Here is an 18,241-nt window from a genome sequence, read left to right on the forward strand (position 1 = left end):
TTCTTACATACGAGAACCTAATACTTTAGTATTCTACTCTTAACTACAGTCCAAATGTAAATTAATGACATGAGATTAACACACATTAAAATATGAAGGTTAAGTTGAAAATCTGCTTTTTGTCATATTGTGTTCCTAGAAACCTTGTGAAATTAATGAACGGCAAAAATAGATCATTTCCATTTTCTGTCTTAGCCACTAGATGGAGCTAAGCATAGCTTTATGTTCAGGATTAGGCTGCCTCCAACTCTGAATTTGGAAATGTGGAGAAATGTAAATTTAGAAATGTGGGGGAAAATAATAAGAGTATTGAGGAGAATGAGATTATAGGTGATTTTTAATCATTTTGTTCTTCTGTGTGGGTGTGTGATCTGTAATTTATAGGAAAAGGTCCAGAGAATATTAAAATTATTGATAGTTGTAAAACTCTTCATGTTTAAAACAATAAAAACTTTCTTTTTCTATATTTATAGCAATTCTTGGGATGCACAATTTGATAACGAATACACAGTTCTGTAATATAATGGGAAGTAGTAATGGTGTTGACCAAGAACATTTTTCAAGTGAGTACTTAAAATGCTTTGTGAATTCTAATCCTTTATTAAATATATTTTGTTTTCGCCTTGTGTCAGCTTAAGTGTTCACATACTGCATGTTATATATATGTACTTGAAACCTGACATTTCAGTTTGGTGGTATTAACCAAGAAAGCCATTGAAAATAGAGTATTAAATATTTTGTGCTTAAATGGGTCAGCAAATGTAATAAGAACCACTGTACCTCACTAAATAATGCTAAACAGTATAAAAGCTAGTCAAACTTGATTTCATTATCACTACTACTAATTTTCAAGAAATACATAACAATACTTACAAAGAAATTACATTATAAAATCAGATTCAGGAGATACCACAAAACTATTCAGCCCCTAAACCTTTCAGTCTGATGTGAAGTATTATATAGCCTAAAGCAAAGCTTTTCAGAAGTTCATTTATAGGGGCCAGGTGTGGTGGGTCATGCCTGTAATTTCATTTTCTGAGGCTGAGGCAGGCGGATCGCTTGAGTCCAGGAGTTCAAGACCAGCATTGGAAATGTAGACCCCCATCTCTAAAAAATTTTTAGAATTAGCTGGGCATGGTGGCACATGTCTCTAGTCTCAGCTACTTGGGAGGCTGAAGGGAGGATGGCTTGAGCCCAGGAGCTTGAGGCTGCAGTGCGCTGTGATCACACTACTGCACTCGAGCCTGGGCAACAGTGCAAGACCCTATCTCAAAAAATAAATTCATGTATAGGGTGTTCTTAAATTAGCAAGGTGATACATGCCTTTGTAGCACATTTAAACAGTACATAAATATTTATGGGAAGAGGTAAAAGTGTCTCTGTCTCCAGCCGTCACGCCCTCTACTTCCCCAAACACCACCCACCCTGTTAACAATTTTGTATATACCCTTCCAGACTTTGCACTGTTTATACTAATGTATACATATTATACATAGTTTCTTGTTTTTTACAAAAAATGGGATTGTACTGTAAATATTTATTGCAACTTAATTTTTCAATAATAATTCTATTAGCTAATTTTTTTTTTTTTTTTTTAGAAACAGAGTCTTGTTCTGTCACCCAGGCTGGAGTGCAGTGGCACCATCTTGGCTCACTGCAACCTCCGCCTCTCAGGTTCAAGCGCTTCTCCTGCCTTAGCCACCTGAGTATCTAGGATTACAGGTGCACGTCACCTTGTCCAGCTAATTTTTTTTTTTTTTTAGTAGGGATGGGGTTTTGCCATGTTGGCCAGGCTGGTCTCGAACTCCTGACCTCAGGTGATCTGCCCACCTCAGCCTTCCAAAGTGCTGGGATTACAGGCGTGAGCCACTGTGCCTGGCCAACTGTTTTTGAATGCTTACTGTGGGCCATGTTGTGTGCACAGCTCTTGGATGTGGAGTACTCTCATTAGCCCTCACAACAGTTCTATGAAATAGATATTATTATTTTTAATTTGCATGTGAGAAAGCTGACATTTTAAAATAATTGAGTAACCTCAATATTTTACGCAAAGTCAGTGGTAAGGATTTTAACCCGTGTTATATAGTGTATCACTTAGCAATGGACCATGTTTTCTCGTTAATATGTATACATCTACATCATTCAGACATGTATATAACATTCCTTTCTATGATGTTTTGTAATTTGACCATCCCCCTTCTCATTTTTAAGTTTTTATTGTAGAAGTGTTCAAACACACATAAAAGAAGAGAGAATAATATATTCATTACCCAGCTTCAGCTGTTTTTAACATTTGCCAGCCTTGTTTTATTCATCTTCTATCTCCCTTCCTAACCCTTCTACTTTTTTTCCTGAAGTATTTTAAAGCAAACCCTGTTCATTTGTATTACGTCACCTATAAATATTTCCATATGTGTGTCTCACAAATAAAGGCTTTTCTTTTAATGTAATCATGATGCCATCATCAAACTTAAAAATTAACAGTATTTTCTTCATATCATGTAATACCTAGTCTGTGTCCAGATTTCCTCTGTTCTCTCCAAAATGTTTCATGATTGGCTCAAAAAAGGTTACACGCTGCATTTGGTTGTCTGTCTTTTTAGTCTCCCTTAATTTCTTAACAGTTCTCCTCCCCAGCGTCTTTCCTTTTTTTTTTTTTTTTCTGTGCCATTTATTTTTTAAGAAACTGGGTTATTTTTCGTAGAATTTTCCACATTCTGGATTTGGCTGATTTCAACCATATGGTATCATTTTATGTTTTTCTATCACCTATGTTTCTGTAAACTGTTAGTTCTAGTGGCTTGATGAGATGCAGGTGCAGGTCCCTTTTGGCAAGAATGCTTCATGGGTGGTGACTGAATCATATTAAGAAGCTTATGAAGTCTAATCCTTCCTCTTTGGGGGAATGAGATTGATCACAGGGTTCAAATGTAGGCAGCCTGATCCATCCTTTTTAAGTTTCCCATGAACCTTTTGCTTAATAATTCCTGCATCCCATTGACTGGATTCATTATTTCATTAAGGGGCAAGGCTCTTAAGATTTCTCTCCCCATTCCATCTTTCCCCACTCCACAGGATGTGTGGAACGGGGAAAGAAATCTTTTGGTTTTATAAAATTAGAACTATTCAATTTTCCATTCAATGAGGAAGTTCTTCCCTAGCTATCTTGAAGACTACCTTGCTGAACTTAAGTGAGAGGGAGCCCACTCTCTGTTGTTTAGCAGAGCTCCATTAGGAAGCTTTTCCTTGTCTTGAACCAAGTTCTGCTTCTTGGCAATCTATACTTGTTCTAACCCAGACTTTCAGAACAGCACTAAATTTGTCTCTTCTCACCTTCTACAGGATAAATCTGAAAACAGCTAGCATAACTTCTTTTAATAGGTACTTCTTCAGACTAAATATATTCAGGTTTTTCACCTGACCTCAGGAAAGTAATTTTCAAACCTTCATCTAAATTGATCTCCTCAAGATGCTGTGTGTGTGTGTGTGTGTGTGTGAGATATTTGAAAGTAACAAGATACTCTTAGATGGAATTTATTGGATAATCAGTGCACCCTGTCTCAAGATGAGTTTGCTCCTAAAATCTAGAGGAAGGCAGGAAGGATAAAAGCCAGATATAGTCCATTTTGAACCCGGTCAGTCTTTCCATGTCAATTGCTCTTACTCTTTTGTGCTCATTCATTAGTTTGTGAGCCTTTTGTGGTCTTTGACTTGAATTACACAAAAAAGTGAATGTTTTACCCATTCACTTTTTTGTGAATTACACAAAAAAGTAATGTTTTCCCCAGAAAATGTATCCATAAAAGTTTACCTATTATAGGTGTTCATAGACCTCCACACACATGCATCAGAGCACAGTGATCTCTTTAAAGGGCTCAAGGATTTCAGGTCCTCTGTTGTTCACATCTGAAGCATCATATTCCTGTCGTCTGTGGGTAGCTGAGGTAAAGGTTAGGGAGTGAGAGTGAGGGAGGGCAGTAAATTTTGGAGCCTCTGTCTCAGTAGCTCTTCTGTGTACCTTTACCTCCTCTCCCTCTCTGCTCCTTATTCCTACCCTCCTTCCTATTCCTTCTTTCTCGCAGAAAGTTCTCCCCACTTTCCCACTGCAGAGTACTCCTCATGGGAGGAAGAGGTAATGTGCCCTCCCATCACCTTATTCTTCTCATTTAGGCTATATTTCTTTAAGTCTGTGATTCTTACTGCCTTTATGCCAATTATCAGTCAAATTTCAGAGAAACGATGAGATGCTAGATTTTATCATACTATTATTTTATCTTAAATTTTGCCAAAAACAAATGGCATCATCAACTTGTGCTATCAAATATATCTGAGTGGTAAAAATATCTTGTAATATACTAAGACAATGAAAATATTCATTTTTGAAGACTGATACATGGCAAACAAATTAAATGTTAAATATGTTTGGTATTTATATTCAGTAAAATTTTATCTGGGTGCTTTAAATATGTGTCAAGGCCCTGCAGGCGCAGTGGCTCATGCCTGTAATCCCAGCACTTTGGGAGGCCAAGGCAGGCGGAGCACTTGAGGCCAGGAGTTCAAGACCAGCCTGGCCAACATGATGAAACCCATCTCTACTAAAAATACAAAAATTAGCCAGGCATGGTGACACATGCCTGTAGTCCCAGCTACTTGGGAGGCTGAGGCAGGAGAGTTGCTTGAACGTGGGAGGAGGAGGTCGCAGTGAGCCAAGATCGTGCCACTGCACTCCAGCCTGGGTGACAGAGTGAGACTCCATCTCAAAAAAAAAAAAAAATTAATTAAATAAATAAATATGTGTCAACACATAAAGAATCTTTTTGGAATTGTGGGGATGGAACTTTTAAATCTCTCCCCTTGAATAAATATGCGTGTATGAGAGAGAGAGAGAGAGAGAAAGAGATGTTACCAAGTCAGTTATCTGCATCCACTGTAATAGTATCAACTCCAGGCTGGGCGCGGTGGCTCATGCCTGTAATCCCAGCACTTTGGGAGGCTGAGGCGGGTGGATCACGAGGTCAGGAGATAAGAGACGATCCTGGCTAACACGGTGAAACCCCGTCTCTACTAAAAATACAAAAAAATTAGCTGGGCGTGGTGGCGGGCGCCTGTAGTCCCAGCTACTCAGGAGGCTGAGGCAGGAGAATGGCGTGAACCCGGGAGGCGGAGCTTGCAGTGAGCCGAGATTGTGCCACTGCACTCCGGCCTGGGCGAAAGTGCGAGACTCCGTCTCAAAAAAAAAAAATGGTATCAACTCCTGCTCTTTTCATTTATCACTGCAGATGTGGTCAAAGGTGAAAAGATTCTTCCGGTATTTGATGAGCCGCCAAATCCAACCAACGTAGAAGAGAGTTTGAAGAGAATTAAAGAAAATGATGCTCATCTTGTTGAAGTTAATTTGAATAATATAAAGGCAAGTGTGCTGATCAGAGTGGTTTTGCATTGCTTTGAGTCAGTTGAACCTAGGATGAGAGCTGGGCAGTTGATAAAGTAGTCTAATTCTTTCTACTTTAAGCTAAAGTTTTTGCTCTTACCAGTATGCTAACATAGGTTTCTTCATATTTTAGATATTGAAGTATTGTGGTATAGTATTTTCTAACTTGCTTTTTGAAGAATTTATCATCTAAAAATGTAAACCCTACAAACTGTCAGAATAAATCTCTCAGGTTTTCTAAACACTGCCCACTTCTAAGAACATTTAGCCTCTTGGGTTTTGCTTTTTTAAAATTCGGTTCCTTAGCCAGGTATGGTGGTGCATGCCTGTAATCCCAGCTACTTGGGAGACTGAGGCTGGAGGATGGCTTGAGCCCAAAAGTTTGAGACCAGCCTGGGCAACATAGTGAGACCTGCCACTGTCCCATCTCAAAAAATAAAATAAAACCTGTTTTTTTGAGGTAAAATTTAAATATGGTAAAATTCTCCCTTTTAGTGTCCAGTTCTATGAATTTTGACAGGTGCATACAATTTTGTACAACCACCATTACACTCAAGATATAGAATATATCTGTCACTGCAAAAGTTCTCTCATACCCCTTTGTAGTCATTCTCTGACCCCCAGCTCTAGCCCCTGACAACCACTGACTTGTTTTCTTTCCCTATTATTTTGCCTTCTCCAGAATGTCATATAAATGGAACCCTATAGTATGTAGCCTTTTGGGTCTGGCTTCTTAGCATAATACATTTGAGATTCATTGATGGTGAATGTGTCAGATACGCTGCAGTTTGTTTATCTGTTCATCAGTTGGAAGACATATGGGTTCCTTCCAGTTTGGGATGTTTATTAATACAGCCACTACATACTTTCACACACAGGTTTTTGTGTCAACATGTTTTAAATTCTCTTGAGTAAACACCTAGGAATAGGCTTTCTGGGATCTTATTTTGAGTTTTAAACAATGCACCTCTTCCTTGGAGTAAGGAAAGAAGAAATTAGGAGGGCATGGGGTAATTAATTACCAAAAAATAAACTCAAATTATCTAGATATTAGCCATTGTGTAATGGCTTCATTATAAATTCCTCATTTTAAAACTTGATTTTTTTGAAGTCGAGGACAAGGGGAGGAGAGCATCTGAAATCTTGAGCCTAGGGAAGGAAGCTTCTGTGCTCCTCTAGGGAGTGATCCTTCCTGTGAGTAGAGGAAGGAAAGCCTCAGAGAAAGCTTATATTCATAGTTGATTACTAACTTTTTTTTTTTTTTTTTGAGACAGAGTCTCGCTCTGTTGCCCAGGCTGGAGTGCAGTGGTGTGATCTTGGCTCACTGCAACCTCTGCCCCGCCCTAGGTTCAAGCAATTCTTGTGTCTCAGCCTCCTGAATACCTGGGATTACAGGCACCCACCACCACACCTGGCTAATTTTTGTATTTTTAGTAGAGATGGGGTTTCACCATGTTGGCCAGGTTGGTTTTGAACTCCTGACCTCAAGTGATTCGCCCACCTTGGCCTCCCAAAGTGCTGGGATTACAGGTGTGAGCCACTGTGCCCGGCCTATTTTTATTTTTTTGATTTGGTCCCTGTGTATCCCTTTCTCTAAATAAACAGTAATCATCTGAAAATAACCAGGCTAGGGGGAATTGAAGTCTCAAGATACTACTGAGAGAAACCAGCATCTTCAATTTATTTTCTCTCCTTCAAGTAGTATAGGGTTAATCTCTTAGTGCTTTGTAGCTTAAACTAAGTGACTAAGAACAGTCTGTCTGCCTCAGGAATCGTACTCATCAGAGATGGACTCCTTCATTTCTTTCCTTGTAGAAAAGTAAATCCATTTTTATTTTCATATAAAAAGAATAATGAAGGCTGGGTGCGGTGACTCACGCCTGTAATCCCAGCACTTTGGGAGGCCGAGGAAGGTGGATCACTTGAGGTCAGGAGTTCGGGACCAGCCTGACCAACATGATGAAACCCCATCTCTCCTAAAAATACAAAATTAGCCAGACCTGGTGGCGCATGCCTGTAATCTCAGCTACTTGGGAGGCTGAGGCAGCAGGATTGCTTAAACCCGGGAGATAGAGGTTGCAGTGAGCTGAGATTGCGCTGTTGCACTCCAACCTGGGCAACAAGAGCGAAACTCTGTCTCAAAATAAATAAATAAATAAAAAGAATAATGAAAGGTGAGAATAGTGAGAATTTTTTTTAACCTAAGTGCTAGAGAAATGGTGATATGTGCTCTGCTCTGAGTCAGTAGTTTGTGCAAATGCTCCATCATAGATAAGTCAGATAATTATGGAGGAAGCTGCATTATTTGTTTTCATTTGTACACTAATTCTTAGGTGTTTGTATAATTTCTGAATACATTTTAAAGCAAAAAAATATATATTTGATTAATGGAAACTAAATATAATGAAAATTGAAATGTAATGATGTTTTATATTATTGTCTTTCAAGAATATCCCAATTCCAACCCTAAAAGATTTTGCAAAGGCTTTGGAAACCAACACACATGTGAAATGTTTCAGTCTTGCAGCCACCCGGAGTAATGACCCTGTTGCTACTGTAAGTAAGCTACTTGAGAATATCAAAATTATGACATACCCAGGGTGTGTTACAGTGGTGATTTTTATGAACAAGATTTACCCCTTTTTTATAGTTAATGTTTCAGCTCACTATTAGGCAGTATATTACTTACCAGCTTTTTGTGTTTATTTTTTCCTGTATTTCCTTCCTATGAATTTTTTCCCCTTCCCAGCTTCCCCCTCCTTCCTATGAATTTTTTAAAACATAAATGGAATCATGTAGTATATGCTGTTCTGCAACTTGATTTTTCACTCTGCAGTTTATCTTTAAAGTTTTGTTGTATCAATACATAGAGATCTACCACATGATTTTAACATCTTCAGAGGATTCCATTTATGGATCCTTAGTAGTGGATTTTTGTTAAATGCTTTTGCTGTGTCTCTTGAGATGCTTATATGGTTTTTGTCCTTTATTCTGTCAGTGTGGTGTATTGATTGATTTTATATGTTGAACCAACCTTTCATTCCTGAGATAAATCCCACTTAATCATGGTATAAACCTTTTGTTTCATTGGCTTTGAGAATATCACTCACTCCCTTGGGGGCTCCCCTTACCTCAGTGGACATTCCTTCTCAAAGCCCTGTACTGGTTTTTCCATATCCCTTCAACTTCTAAATATTGGAATGGCCCAGAACATGGTCCTTCTTTTCTCAGTCTACCCTGACTTTCTGGGTAATCTCAGAAATATATATATTATCTTCATATACTTGCTGATGACTCCCAGGGTTATTATGTACAGTTTGTATCTCTCTCCTGAACTCCGTATTCATGTCCAGCTACCTCCTCAGCAGCTTTACGTGGATGTCTAATGGACATCTTACATGTAAGTCCTCAAACTCCTGACTTCCATCCTGTGCCTGCTTTTCTCTGCTGTTTTCTATCTTACTAAATGCAATTTCAATCTTTCATTGCTCAGGCAAACAAAAAAAAATTTTTTTTTTTTTTTTTTTTTTTTTTTTTTTGAGACAGCATCTCACTCTGTTGCCCCGGCTAGAGTGCAGTGGCGCAACCTCCGCCTCCCGGGTTCAAGCGATTCTCCTGCCTCAGCCTCCTGAGTAGCTGGGACTACAGGCACGCGCCACCACGCCCAGCTGATTTTTGTATTCATAGTAGAGATGTGGTTTCACCATATTGGCCAGGGTGGTCTTGAGCTCCTGACCTTGTGATCCGCCCACCTCGGCCTCCCAAAGTGCTGGGATTACAGGCATGAGCCACCGCGCCCAGCAAAAAAAAAAAAAAAAAAAAAAAAATTTAATGGAATCATTCTCGACATCCCTTTCTTGCAACTTAAACATACCTTTGGCCCTATCTTCAAAATATTTCAGAATCCAACCACTTCTCACCATTTTCACAACTACCACCTTGACCCAAGCCACCATCTTTTCCCACCTGGATTATTGCAACAGCCTCCTAATTGGGTTACCTTCATCTATTTTACCTACCCCAAAGTCAGCTCTTTACATAGCACCAAGAGTGATTCTTTTAAAACTTAAGTTAAATGATCTCTTTCCTATTTGGAGAACCCTCTAGCAGCTTCCCATCTCATTAAGAGTAAAAATCAAAATCTTTCAGTGGCCTTATAAGGCTTCACATGAGTGGACCTCATCTCATTTACTTGCCCTTTCTTTCATTCTACTCTAGCCATACAGCCTTCTTCAGCATGCCATGTGGACTCCCAAATCAGGGCCTGCACATTGTTCCTTCTGCCTTGAACTTTCTTCCTAAAATAATCCACTTAGCTTCGTCTTATCACTTTGACTCTTTGCTCAAATATCACCTTCTAGGTGAGGCTTTTCCTGACCATGCTATATAAAATACCAACCCCATTGCCACCCCCAGTATTCCCCATCTACCCTATTGTGTCTTTTTTCTTTTTACCCTCTAACATTGCACTTTGCTTACTTTTATTATCTGTGTCCCTCCCCAGCTAGAATGAACATTCTGCCAGGCAGGGACCAATATATTTTATCTCTGAATCTCTGGAACAGTGCTAATCAAATAATAGACCATCAGTAATATTTAAATACATGTATGGATAAGGGATTTGTTCCGGGTCACATAGCTAGTTGTTGCTAATAGAAAGGACAAGTATGTAGATATCAGCCACAGTTTTTTTAGTATCTCTACCCCCATTGCCTTTCCTTTAACTTTAAGCTTGGTCTTACCCATATTTTCTGTAGTTTAACCTTGCTTTTGATCCCTCTAAGGGGCTGTTTTATATAAACTCATGATCATTCTTCTTTTTTCTCTCTTTTTCCTTCCCCTCCTTTCTTCCCTTCTTCTCTCTTCCTACCTCTGTCTCTCTTTCCTTCCTTCCCAGTCTCCCTCCTCTTTCTTTTTTCACTTGTAGGCTTCTGTTAATTAATCAATATGGTACTTATTAAGCACTGAGTCAAATGTCTAACACTGTACTGTATCCTATGAGAAATGAAACAGAAGCAGATTGAAGACATACCATTACTTGAGGAATTTAGTATTTTATTAGCCCCTTCTTCTCAATGGCCTTTGTGCTCTTCTGGTTCTGGTTTACTGTATTCTTTTCTGGCCTTCTGCCTTGACCATTTCTTTTGGCCCCTGCCTTGGAAATTAGTACATAATTTACCCTCATTTTGGCTTCACATGATCTGGCTACAGCAAGACCCAAATAAGAAAAGATGTTACAGGGACATTGATGAAGTTGGTCTAACACAGAAACTGAAAGAGTGAGAGAGACAGAAGAAAGAAGCATGAAATAGGAAATGAGGAGTAGAGAATGTCACCAACGGGGAATTACATGTGACCAAAAAATCTAAAGATTATGACAGGGTACATATGAAAAATAGGTACAGGCCAGGTGTAGTGGCTCAAATCTGTAATCCCAGCACTTTGGTAAGCCGAGGTGGGTGGATTGCTTGAGCCCAGGAGTTTGAGACCAGCCTGGGCAACATGGTGAAACCCCATCTCTACAAAAAACACAAAAATTAGCCGGGCATGGTGGCACACAACTGTAGTCTCAGCTACTCAGGAAGCTGAGGTGGGAGGATCAATTGAGTCCAAGAGGTAGAGGTTGCAGTGAGCTGTGATCATGCCACTGCACTCCAGCCTGGGTGACCGGGCGAGACCCTGTCTCAAAAAAAAAAAAGAAAGAAAGAAAAGTAGATACAGTCATCCATGGGTTCAACCAACTTCAGATCAAAAATATTTGGAAAAAAATTCTATGAATTTCCAAAAGCAAAATCTGAATTTGCTGTATGCCAGGTACTATGTTGAATCCACAAAAATGAAGTGATGTGTAGGCATTGTATTAGGTATATTAAGTAACCTAGAGATAATGAAAAGTATACAGGAGGATGTGTGCAGGTTATATGCAAATACTATGCCATTTTATATAAGGCACTTGAGCATCTGAAGATTTTGGTATCTGCAGATGGTCCTGGAACCAACCCCCAACAAATACTGAGGGACAACTGTACATGTGAGAGCTATGGGCTACTGTGTCAAACTGAAACAACTAATGACAAACATTAAGGCAGTTATGTTAATTAATGTATTTATTTATGGCATGTACAATATGTAGTAGGTACTGTATCAAATTTTAATCTCTTAATATTTTCTCTAATTTCTAGGCTTTTGCAGAAATGCTGAAAGTGAACAAAACTTTGAAGAGCTTAAATGTGGAGTCCAACTTTATCACAGGAGTTGGGATTCTGGCACTGATTGATGCGTTAAGAGATAATGAAACCCTGGCAGAGCTCAAGATTGACAATCAGGTCAATGTTCTACAATAATAACGTCGAGGAAGCTACAGCCCACACTGCTGTGTGGGGCTTGGCGACTCAGGATGGGGATGGGAGGAGGGCTGTCAGGGATCCCTGTTGGAAGATGCTGGGCTGAAAAGAGCTGACATTTGGGGTATCTAGAATATTAACTTAATGTATATAACAGTGTATACAATGTAAAGGTGTATACTCTCCCTAGATCATTTTAAGAGAATTTAGATGGCTATCTAGTTTGAACTGAGAGGACTCTTACATGTGACCTAGTCCACCTTCCAGTTTTTCAGCTCTGTGCTGGCAAGGTCCACATTGTAGGGTTTTTGTAAAAGGCAGAGAGATACATGTTAGAAATGTTTCCATCCAGAGTAGCTATTAATTTTTTTATTTGAAAAAATAACTCCAGTTATTTGAAAAAATATTTGTTAAATGTCTCCTTCAGTCCTTCAAAGTAAATACATTTTATAAACTATGAAGGTAGAAAAGAGGATTATGTCTTAAAATTTAACCCAGTGCTTCTTAATCCATGTTTTTAATTTTTTTGAGATATAATTACATACAGTAAAATTCATTTTCTTAAAGTGTACAGCTAAATGGTTTTTAGTATATTTGTAGAGTTTTGCAGCCATTACCACTAATTCCAGAACATTTTCATTACCCCAAAAAGAAACCCCATACCCATTATCAGTCACTCCCCATTCACCCCTCTCACCAGGCTCTGGCAATCACTCATCCACTTTCTGTTAGGATTTGCCTATTCTGGACAGCTTATATCTGTGGAATCAAACAATATGTGATCTTTTTGTGACTGGCTTCTTTCACCTTGCATAATGTTCTGGAGGTTCATCTGTATTGTAGCATACATCAGGACCTCATTCTTTTATGGCTGAATAATATTCTATTCCATTTGGGGTGTGTCCATATATGGGCCACTAGAAATAATACTGCTGTGAACATTCATTACAAACTCTTACATGGACATAGATTTTCATTTCTCTTCAGTATATAGCTAGGAGTGTAATTGCTGGGTCACATGGTAACTCTATGTTTAACTTTTTGAGCAGCAGCCAAACAGTTTTCCACAGTAACTGTACCATTTTACATTCCTCCCAGCAATGTCCCCATTTTTCCACATTCTTGCCAACACTTGTTATTATCTATCTTTTTTATTATACTTATCCTAGTGGGTATGAAGTGATATCTCATTATAGTAATTCACACTTTTTTGATGTCTATATGATCATATTACTGAACTTTAAAAAGTTTAGTGTGTGTGTGTTTGTAAAGTTCCAATGAGGCTGTGGTGATGATTGGGTCAATGGGTAAAATCACCTTCCTGTGACAAACATTTCATAGCTTTAAGTGACCAGTTTTCTGCAACAAACAATTTGTTCTCCGTTACAAATCAGTCCTTGGAACTACTGAACTATGTATATGTTGTAGGAATTGGGAACATTTAAAGAGATCAAAGAATCAGCATGTGCCTGAATGTCTTAATTTACCTTGAAAAGTATTTTGATCTAGTTTATTAATATTGTTCTTTTTTTCTAATTACTCCAGAGGCAGCAGTTGGGGACAGCTGTAGAATTGGAAATGGCCAAGATGCTTGAGGAAAATACAAATATCCTTAAATTTGGATATCAGTTTACACAGCAGGGACCACGAACCAGGGCAGCTAATGCTATAACAAAAAACAATGACTTAGGTAAGACATAGACAGTATCGATCAAGTTTCTGAGTTCTATCACAAACTAACGTATTGGGGGAACTTCTTTCCCTCTTAAGAATAAATTCTAACAGAGAAGTTATTTGGCCTTTGTTTCTAAAATCTGCATGGTCCTTTATATACTGATTGAATTCAAGTTCAATTAAAGTGAGGTTGTTGTGATGATTGGGTCAATGGGTAAAATCAGCTTCCTGTGACAAGCGTATTTCATAGTTTTAAGTGACCAGTTTTCTACAACAAACAATTTGTTCTCAGTTACAGATTAGTCCTTGGAACTATTGAAACAAAGATTTCAACATTACCGCAAAGTTTTTTGCCCTTTTAATCAAACAAACCCAGATAGAAATTCAATTTTATATGATAGAATATGGAATATAGAAATATATAAAATAGAGAATAATTATATTTCTCACCCAGGTTTTTTGTTGTTGATGTTGTTTTATTTTATTTTTTTTGAGACAGAGCCTCGCTCTGTTGCGAGGCAGGAGTGCAGTGGCGCCATCTCAGCTCACTGCAACCTCCACCTCCCAGGTTCAAGTGATTCTCCTCCCTCAGCCTCCCGAGTAGCTGGGACTACAGGTGTGCGCACCGTGCCCAGCTAATTTTTTTTTTTTTTTTTTTTTGAGAAAGAGTCTTGCTCAGTTGCCCAGGCTGGAGTGCAGTGGTGCGATCTCGGCTCCCTGCAAGCTCCGCCTCCCGGGTTCACGCCATTCTCCTGCCTCAGCCTCCTGAGTAGCTGGGACTACAGGCGCCCACCACCTCGCCCGGCTAATTTTTTTTGTATTTCTAGTAGAGACAGGGTTTCACCGTGTTAGCCAGGATGGTCTCGATCTCCTGACCTCGTGATCCACCCGCCTCGGCCTCCCAAAGTGCTGGGATTACAAGCGTGAGCCACCGCGCCCGGCCAATTTTTGTATTTTTAGTAGAAATGGAGTTTCACCATGTTAGCCAGGATGGTCTCAATCTCTTGACCTCACGATCCGCCCGCCTTGGCCTCCCAAAGTGCTGGGATTACAGGCATGAGCCACCACACCTGGGCCCTCACCCAGGTTTTATAGTCTGGTATGTAGGTGTTTGCTCGTCTTCCTAAAAGGACTGTTGTGGAACTGTCTTCTCACTGCATACATCTAGGTCAGTAATCTCTCATTCTCCTATGGTTCCTATTTAATTGCTTGAGGCTTGTGACTTCTGTTTGAAATAGACTTTCCAGCCAAGGCTCAATTAAAGAATATGGTACTTAGAATTTTATTTCTACATGTTTCCAAAGGTTGACTCTTTTAAATTAAGATGTTTGCCCTGAAGTATTTTTAAAGATGCCTCTTAGACAAGAAGTAAAACAAGACTTCTCAAAAGGAGTGACATTTCAACGTGTTGCCATTCTCTTAAGCTTCAGCCATATTTGAGTTTGCATTCTGTAAAAGTTTCTGGAGCAGGAAAAAATAGCACTTCATTTCTTTAATCCAGATCACTGTGGAAAATATTAGCTCAAACTCTTTCTGTCCTTTGTATGACTGTGGTTTCCCAGAGGAGATGTTAGCTGCTTGCTTTTGAAAATAGAAAATTGGTGTGTTTTGGTGTATTGTTGATTCCAAATGTAGTTTGCAAAGTCATGCTAATTGTTTTAGTATTGCTTCACTAGTTAGCTTCTATTTTTTCCTTCAGGCATTTAATTTTGCTTCTTAGAGCAGTGTTTTAAGAGAACTTCATAAAGAAGTTCTAGCTGGACTTCATAAATAATTGGAAAGCTTTAAAAACACATAGATTATTGGCTTAAAATGGCTTTCTTCACCCCAGAAAGATGGTTGACCAGGGCCTCACGACCATCACATAACCCTACTTTGATGGATAATGAAGCCAAGTGCTCTATTGAATGTTTACTATGTTCTCATTAGTGCGCTACGCAGCCACGAGGTACAAATACTGTTGTTCTCCTGTTATGCAGGATAAGTTGAGGCTCAAAGAAGTTAACTAACTTGCCAAAAAACACACTACAGAAAAGTGACAGAGCGAGTTTTCTTAGAGGTTCTGATTTAGTCTATGATGGGATTTGGGTTGTAGGCATTTCACACTCAGAAACCCTGACTTGTTTCTCCAGTGTTGAGTGGATATTTGAGTTTCTGAGTTCATCATTGTTATACATCTTAAGCAGGTGTGCCCCATATGTCCTCTACTTATCACAGCATTTGTCCTATTTTTTAAATTGCCTTTTACTCAGAAAACTAATTATATGTAATAGTCTGACTTCCAAAGACTATATGCTTTTTGAGGGCAGGGACTATGTTGTTGGCAGGGGCCATGTCCAACTATTGAATCCCAACTCTTCTAAAACCATGCCTGACACACAATAGGTACTTAAGAAAACTGGATTAAGTGAATAAATAAGTGGTAGAATTTGAACTCTCTCAAAGTTACAATTTTCTGGTACCTAAACAGCCATAAACTAAGCCAGAAGTATCCTCCATTTTTCCTTTCCTTGGAAACTGTCTTAACAAGCCCCAACCAGCTCTGTTACTTACCTCCCTCCAGAAGGCAGGTGATTCCAGCAGCTGTCCCTCCAGGAGCTGTACAGTGAATGTGTATAAACGTCACGGCAGGGGCGCTGACCTTTGCAAAGCTTCAGCAGTTGTGCTTTTTTGTGAAGCCTGTTTTGGTAGACACTTTGCCTGCATTTCTGTAAGAAAAGAAATGTCCAGTGTTAGAGTGAGGGAGATTTGGGCAAATGCAAGATGGGGGATGGGGGGTGCAAATGAAAACCATTTCCTAGGCTGCTTTATGTTGTCTCTGAGCAGTTGAATAGCTGTGCACAGTGGTGTGTTATAGAGGAAGAGAAGGCCATGTTGAAGAAGCTGTGTTCTGACCCAAAGCAGAATCGAGAGAAAGCAAGCAGCTTTGTGCCAGGAACTCTCTAGACTCCCACTTACACTGTTTCATTCTGATCCAAACTAGATTTTCAAACGTGGGTCTCATGCATGAAATGACAATAAGCCCATTCCTGGATAGGGCAATTATAGATAAAAGCTCAAATTTGAGATCAAGCAAGTTATTTATATGCTGATGGCAGCCTGTGGATTTTAAGAACTGACTCATATCATGATGCTGGCTCCAGAATAAACTTTCAATGAGTACTTGTTGTTTAAAGCTAACATTTTAAAAGCGATATCAGCAGATTGAGGCCGGGTGCGGTGGCTCACGCCTGTAATCCAAGCACTTTGAGAGACCCAGGTGGGTGGATCACCTGAGGTCAGGGGTTTGAGGCAGCCTGGCCAACACGGTGAAACTAAAAATACAAAAATTAGCCAGGTGTGGTGGCAGGTGCCTGTAATCCTAGCTACTCAGGAGGGTGAGGCATGAGAATTGCTTGAACCCAGGAGATGGAGGTTGCAGTGAGCTGAGATTGCACCACTGTACTCCAGCCTGGGCGACAGAGTGAGACTTTGTCTAAAAAAAAAAAAAAAAAAGTGATGTCCATAGATTTAAGAGGCAGTGTTGGTAGAATACACTGAAATTCCATGGTTAAAGAACTTTGGTTTATTTGGATTTTATGCAGAAGGCATTAGAGAGCCATTAGAGGCCACTGAATACATGATTAAGATTCTTCAAAAACAAAAACTGCCCTTATTGCTCTTTTAGAGTTAGAAAATGAGGTTAGTTAGGACATTCGCAATTAACTAATGGTGGCGTATTGACAACTTATATCAGTGGAGTGTGTTTTGGTAAGAAATTGGACCAGATCCAAAGAATTGTTAATAGTGCAAAATTTATAAGCCTGTCATCTAGAGGATGAGCTGAGGAATTGCTGAAAGGTAGTAACAAGTGAGCACCAGGTGACAAAGAGGAGTCAGAAATGGCCCGTTGCCCCATTGTCCTCTGTTGTGCACACAGCGGCAGCAACCTCTCATTCTTCCGCTCAGCTTAACTTTTTTTCAGCTATATACTCTGACCTCTGCCTAATAGATAAAGATGGAAAGCCTGAAGACCATGTTTTCTGACATACTGGTCTCAGCAGCCTTATATGTACTAATTCAAAAGAGATAATCAAAGAGCAAGACTTGAAACTTGTACACAATCTCCTGGGCATATAGTTCTTTTTCACCTTGTAGATGGGGCTTTATCAGATCTTTGAGTTCTGATTTTGATAACATCGTTCCCTCTCTCATTGTTTTCTTAGTCTCAGCTATTCATTGAAATAATTCTACCTACTCTCCATCTCTCCAGCTAAGAAGTGTCACAGCTGTAACAGCAAAGAGGTTCTATGGTATACATGCAATATTCTATTTACCTTTGAGTCTCACATTACTATCTTTACACTAGTTAACTGCATATTCCATTTTCTAGACCTTTTTTGTTTGCTGCACTCTGTCCTGTAGATCTTTTCTATAACATGCATTTTAGCATCTGAAGTGGTATGCCAGTAACATCCAAACCCTGCTGCAATTCAAAATTTTCTTTGAAATGTTCTACCCTAAAGAAATCTGGGCTGGGCGCGGTGGCTCATGCCTGTAATCCCAGCACTTTGGGAGGCGGAGGCGGGTGGATCATCTGAGGTCGGGAGTTTGAGACCAGCCTCAACATGGAGAAACCCCGTCTCTACTTAAAAAAATACAAAATTAGCCAGGTGTGGTGGTGCATGCCTGTAATCCCAGCTACTCGGGAGGCTGAGGCAGGAGAATTGCTTGAACCTGGGAGGTGGAGGTTGCGGTGAGCCAAGATCGCGCCATTGCACTCCAGCCTGGGCAACAAGAGCAAAACTCCGTC

General features: G+C 39.5%; 2 protein-coding genes across 3 annotated transcripts in view; one reads left to right on the plus strand and one right to left on the minus strand.

Moving 5' to 3' along the window:
- The window catches only part of TMOD3 (tropomodulin 3), an 81,742-nt gene that overhangs the window by 58,448 nt on the left and 5,053 nt on the right, over nt 1–18,241 (plus strand). The window contains exons 5-9 of the mRNA XM_054451727.2: nt 474–563; nt 5,280–5,410; nt 7,880–7,987; nt 11,614–11,757; nt 13,321–13,465. Of these exons, the coding sequence (XP_054307702.1) occupies nt 474–563; nt 5,280–5,410; nt 7,880–7,987; nt 11,614–11,757; nt 13,321–13,465 (618 nt within the window). The remainder of the gene's footprint in view (nt 1–473; nt 564–5,279; nt 5,411–7,879; nt 7,988–11,613; nt 11,758–13,320; nt 13,466–18,241) is intronic.
- The window catches only part of LOC129014375 (RNA polymerase-associated protein LEO1-like), a 49,360-nt gene that overhangs the window by 2,474 nt on the left and 28,645 nt on the right, over nt 1–18,241 (minus strand). The window contains exon 9 of one of the 2 annotated variants that reach the window (XR_010123819.1): nt 16,003–16,157. Coding sequence is in view for 1 of the 2 variants with exons in the window: in XM_063652240.1 (XP_063508310.1) it covers nt 16,072–16,157 (86 nt within the window). In the remaining variant the exon portion in view is untranslated. Of the gene's footprint in view, nt 1–14,115; nt 16,158–18,241 lie in introns of those variants that run through there. The other variant, XM_063652240.1, reaches the window with a different exon arrangement.

Source organism: Pongo pygmaeus, chromosome 16 (genome assembly GCF_028885625.2).
Source record: "Pongo pygmaeus isolate AG05252 chromosome 16, NHGRI_mPonPyg2-v2.0_pri, whole genome shotgun sequence".
NCBI lineage: Eukaryota > Metazoa > Chordata > Mammalia > Primates > Hominidae > Pongo > Pongo pygmaeus.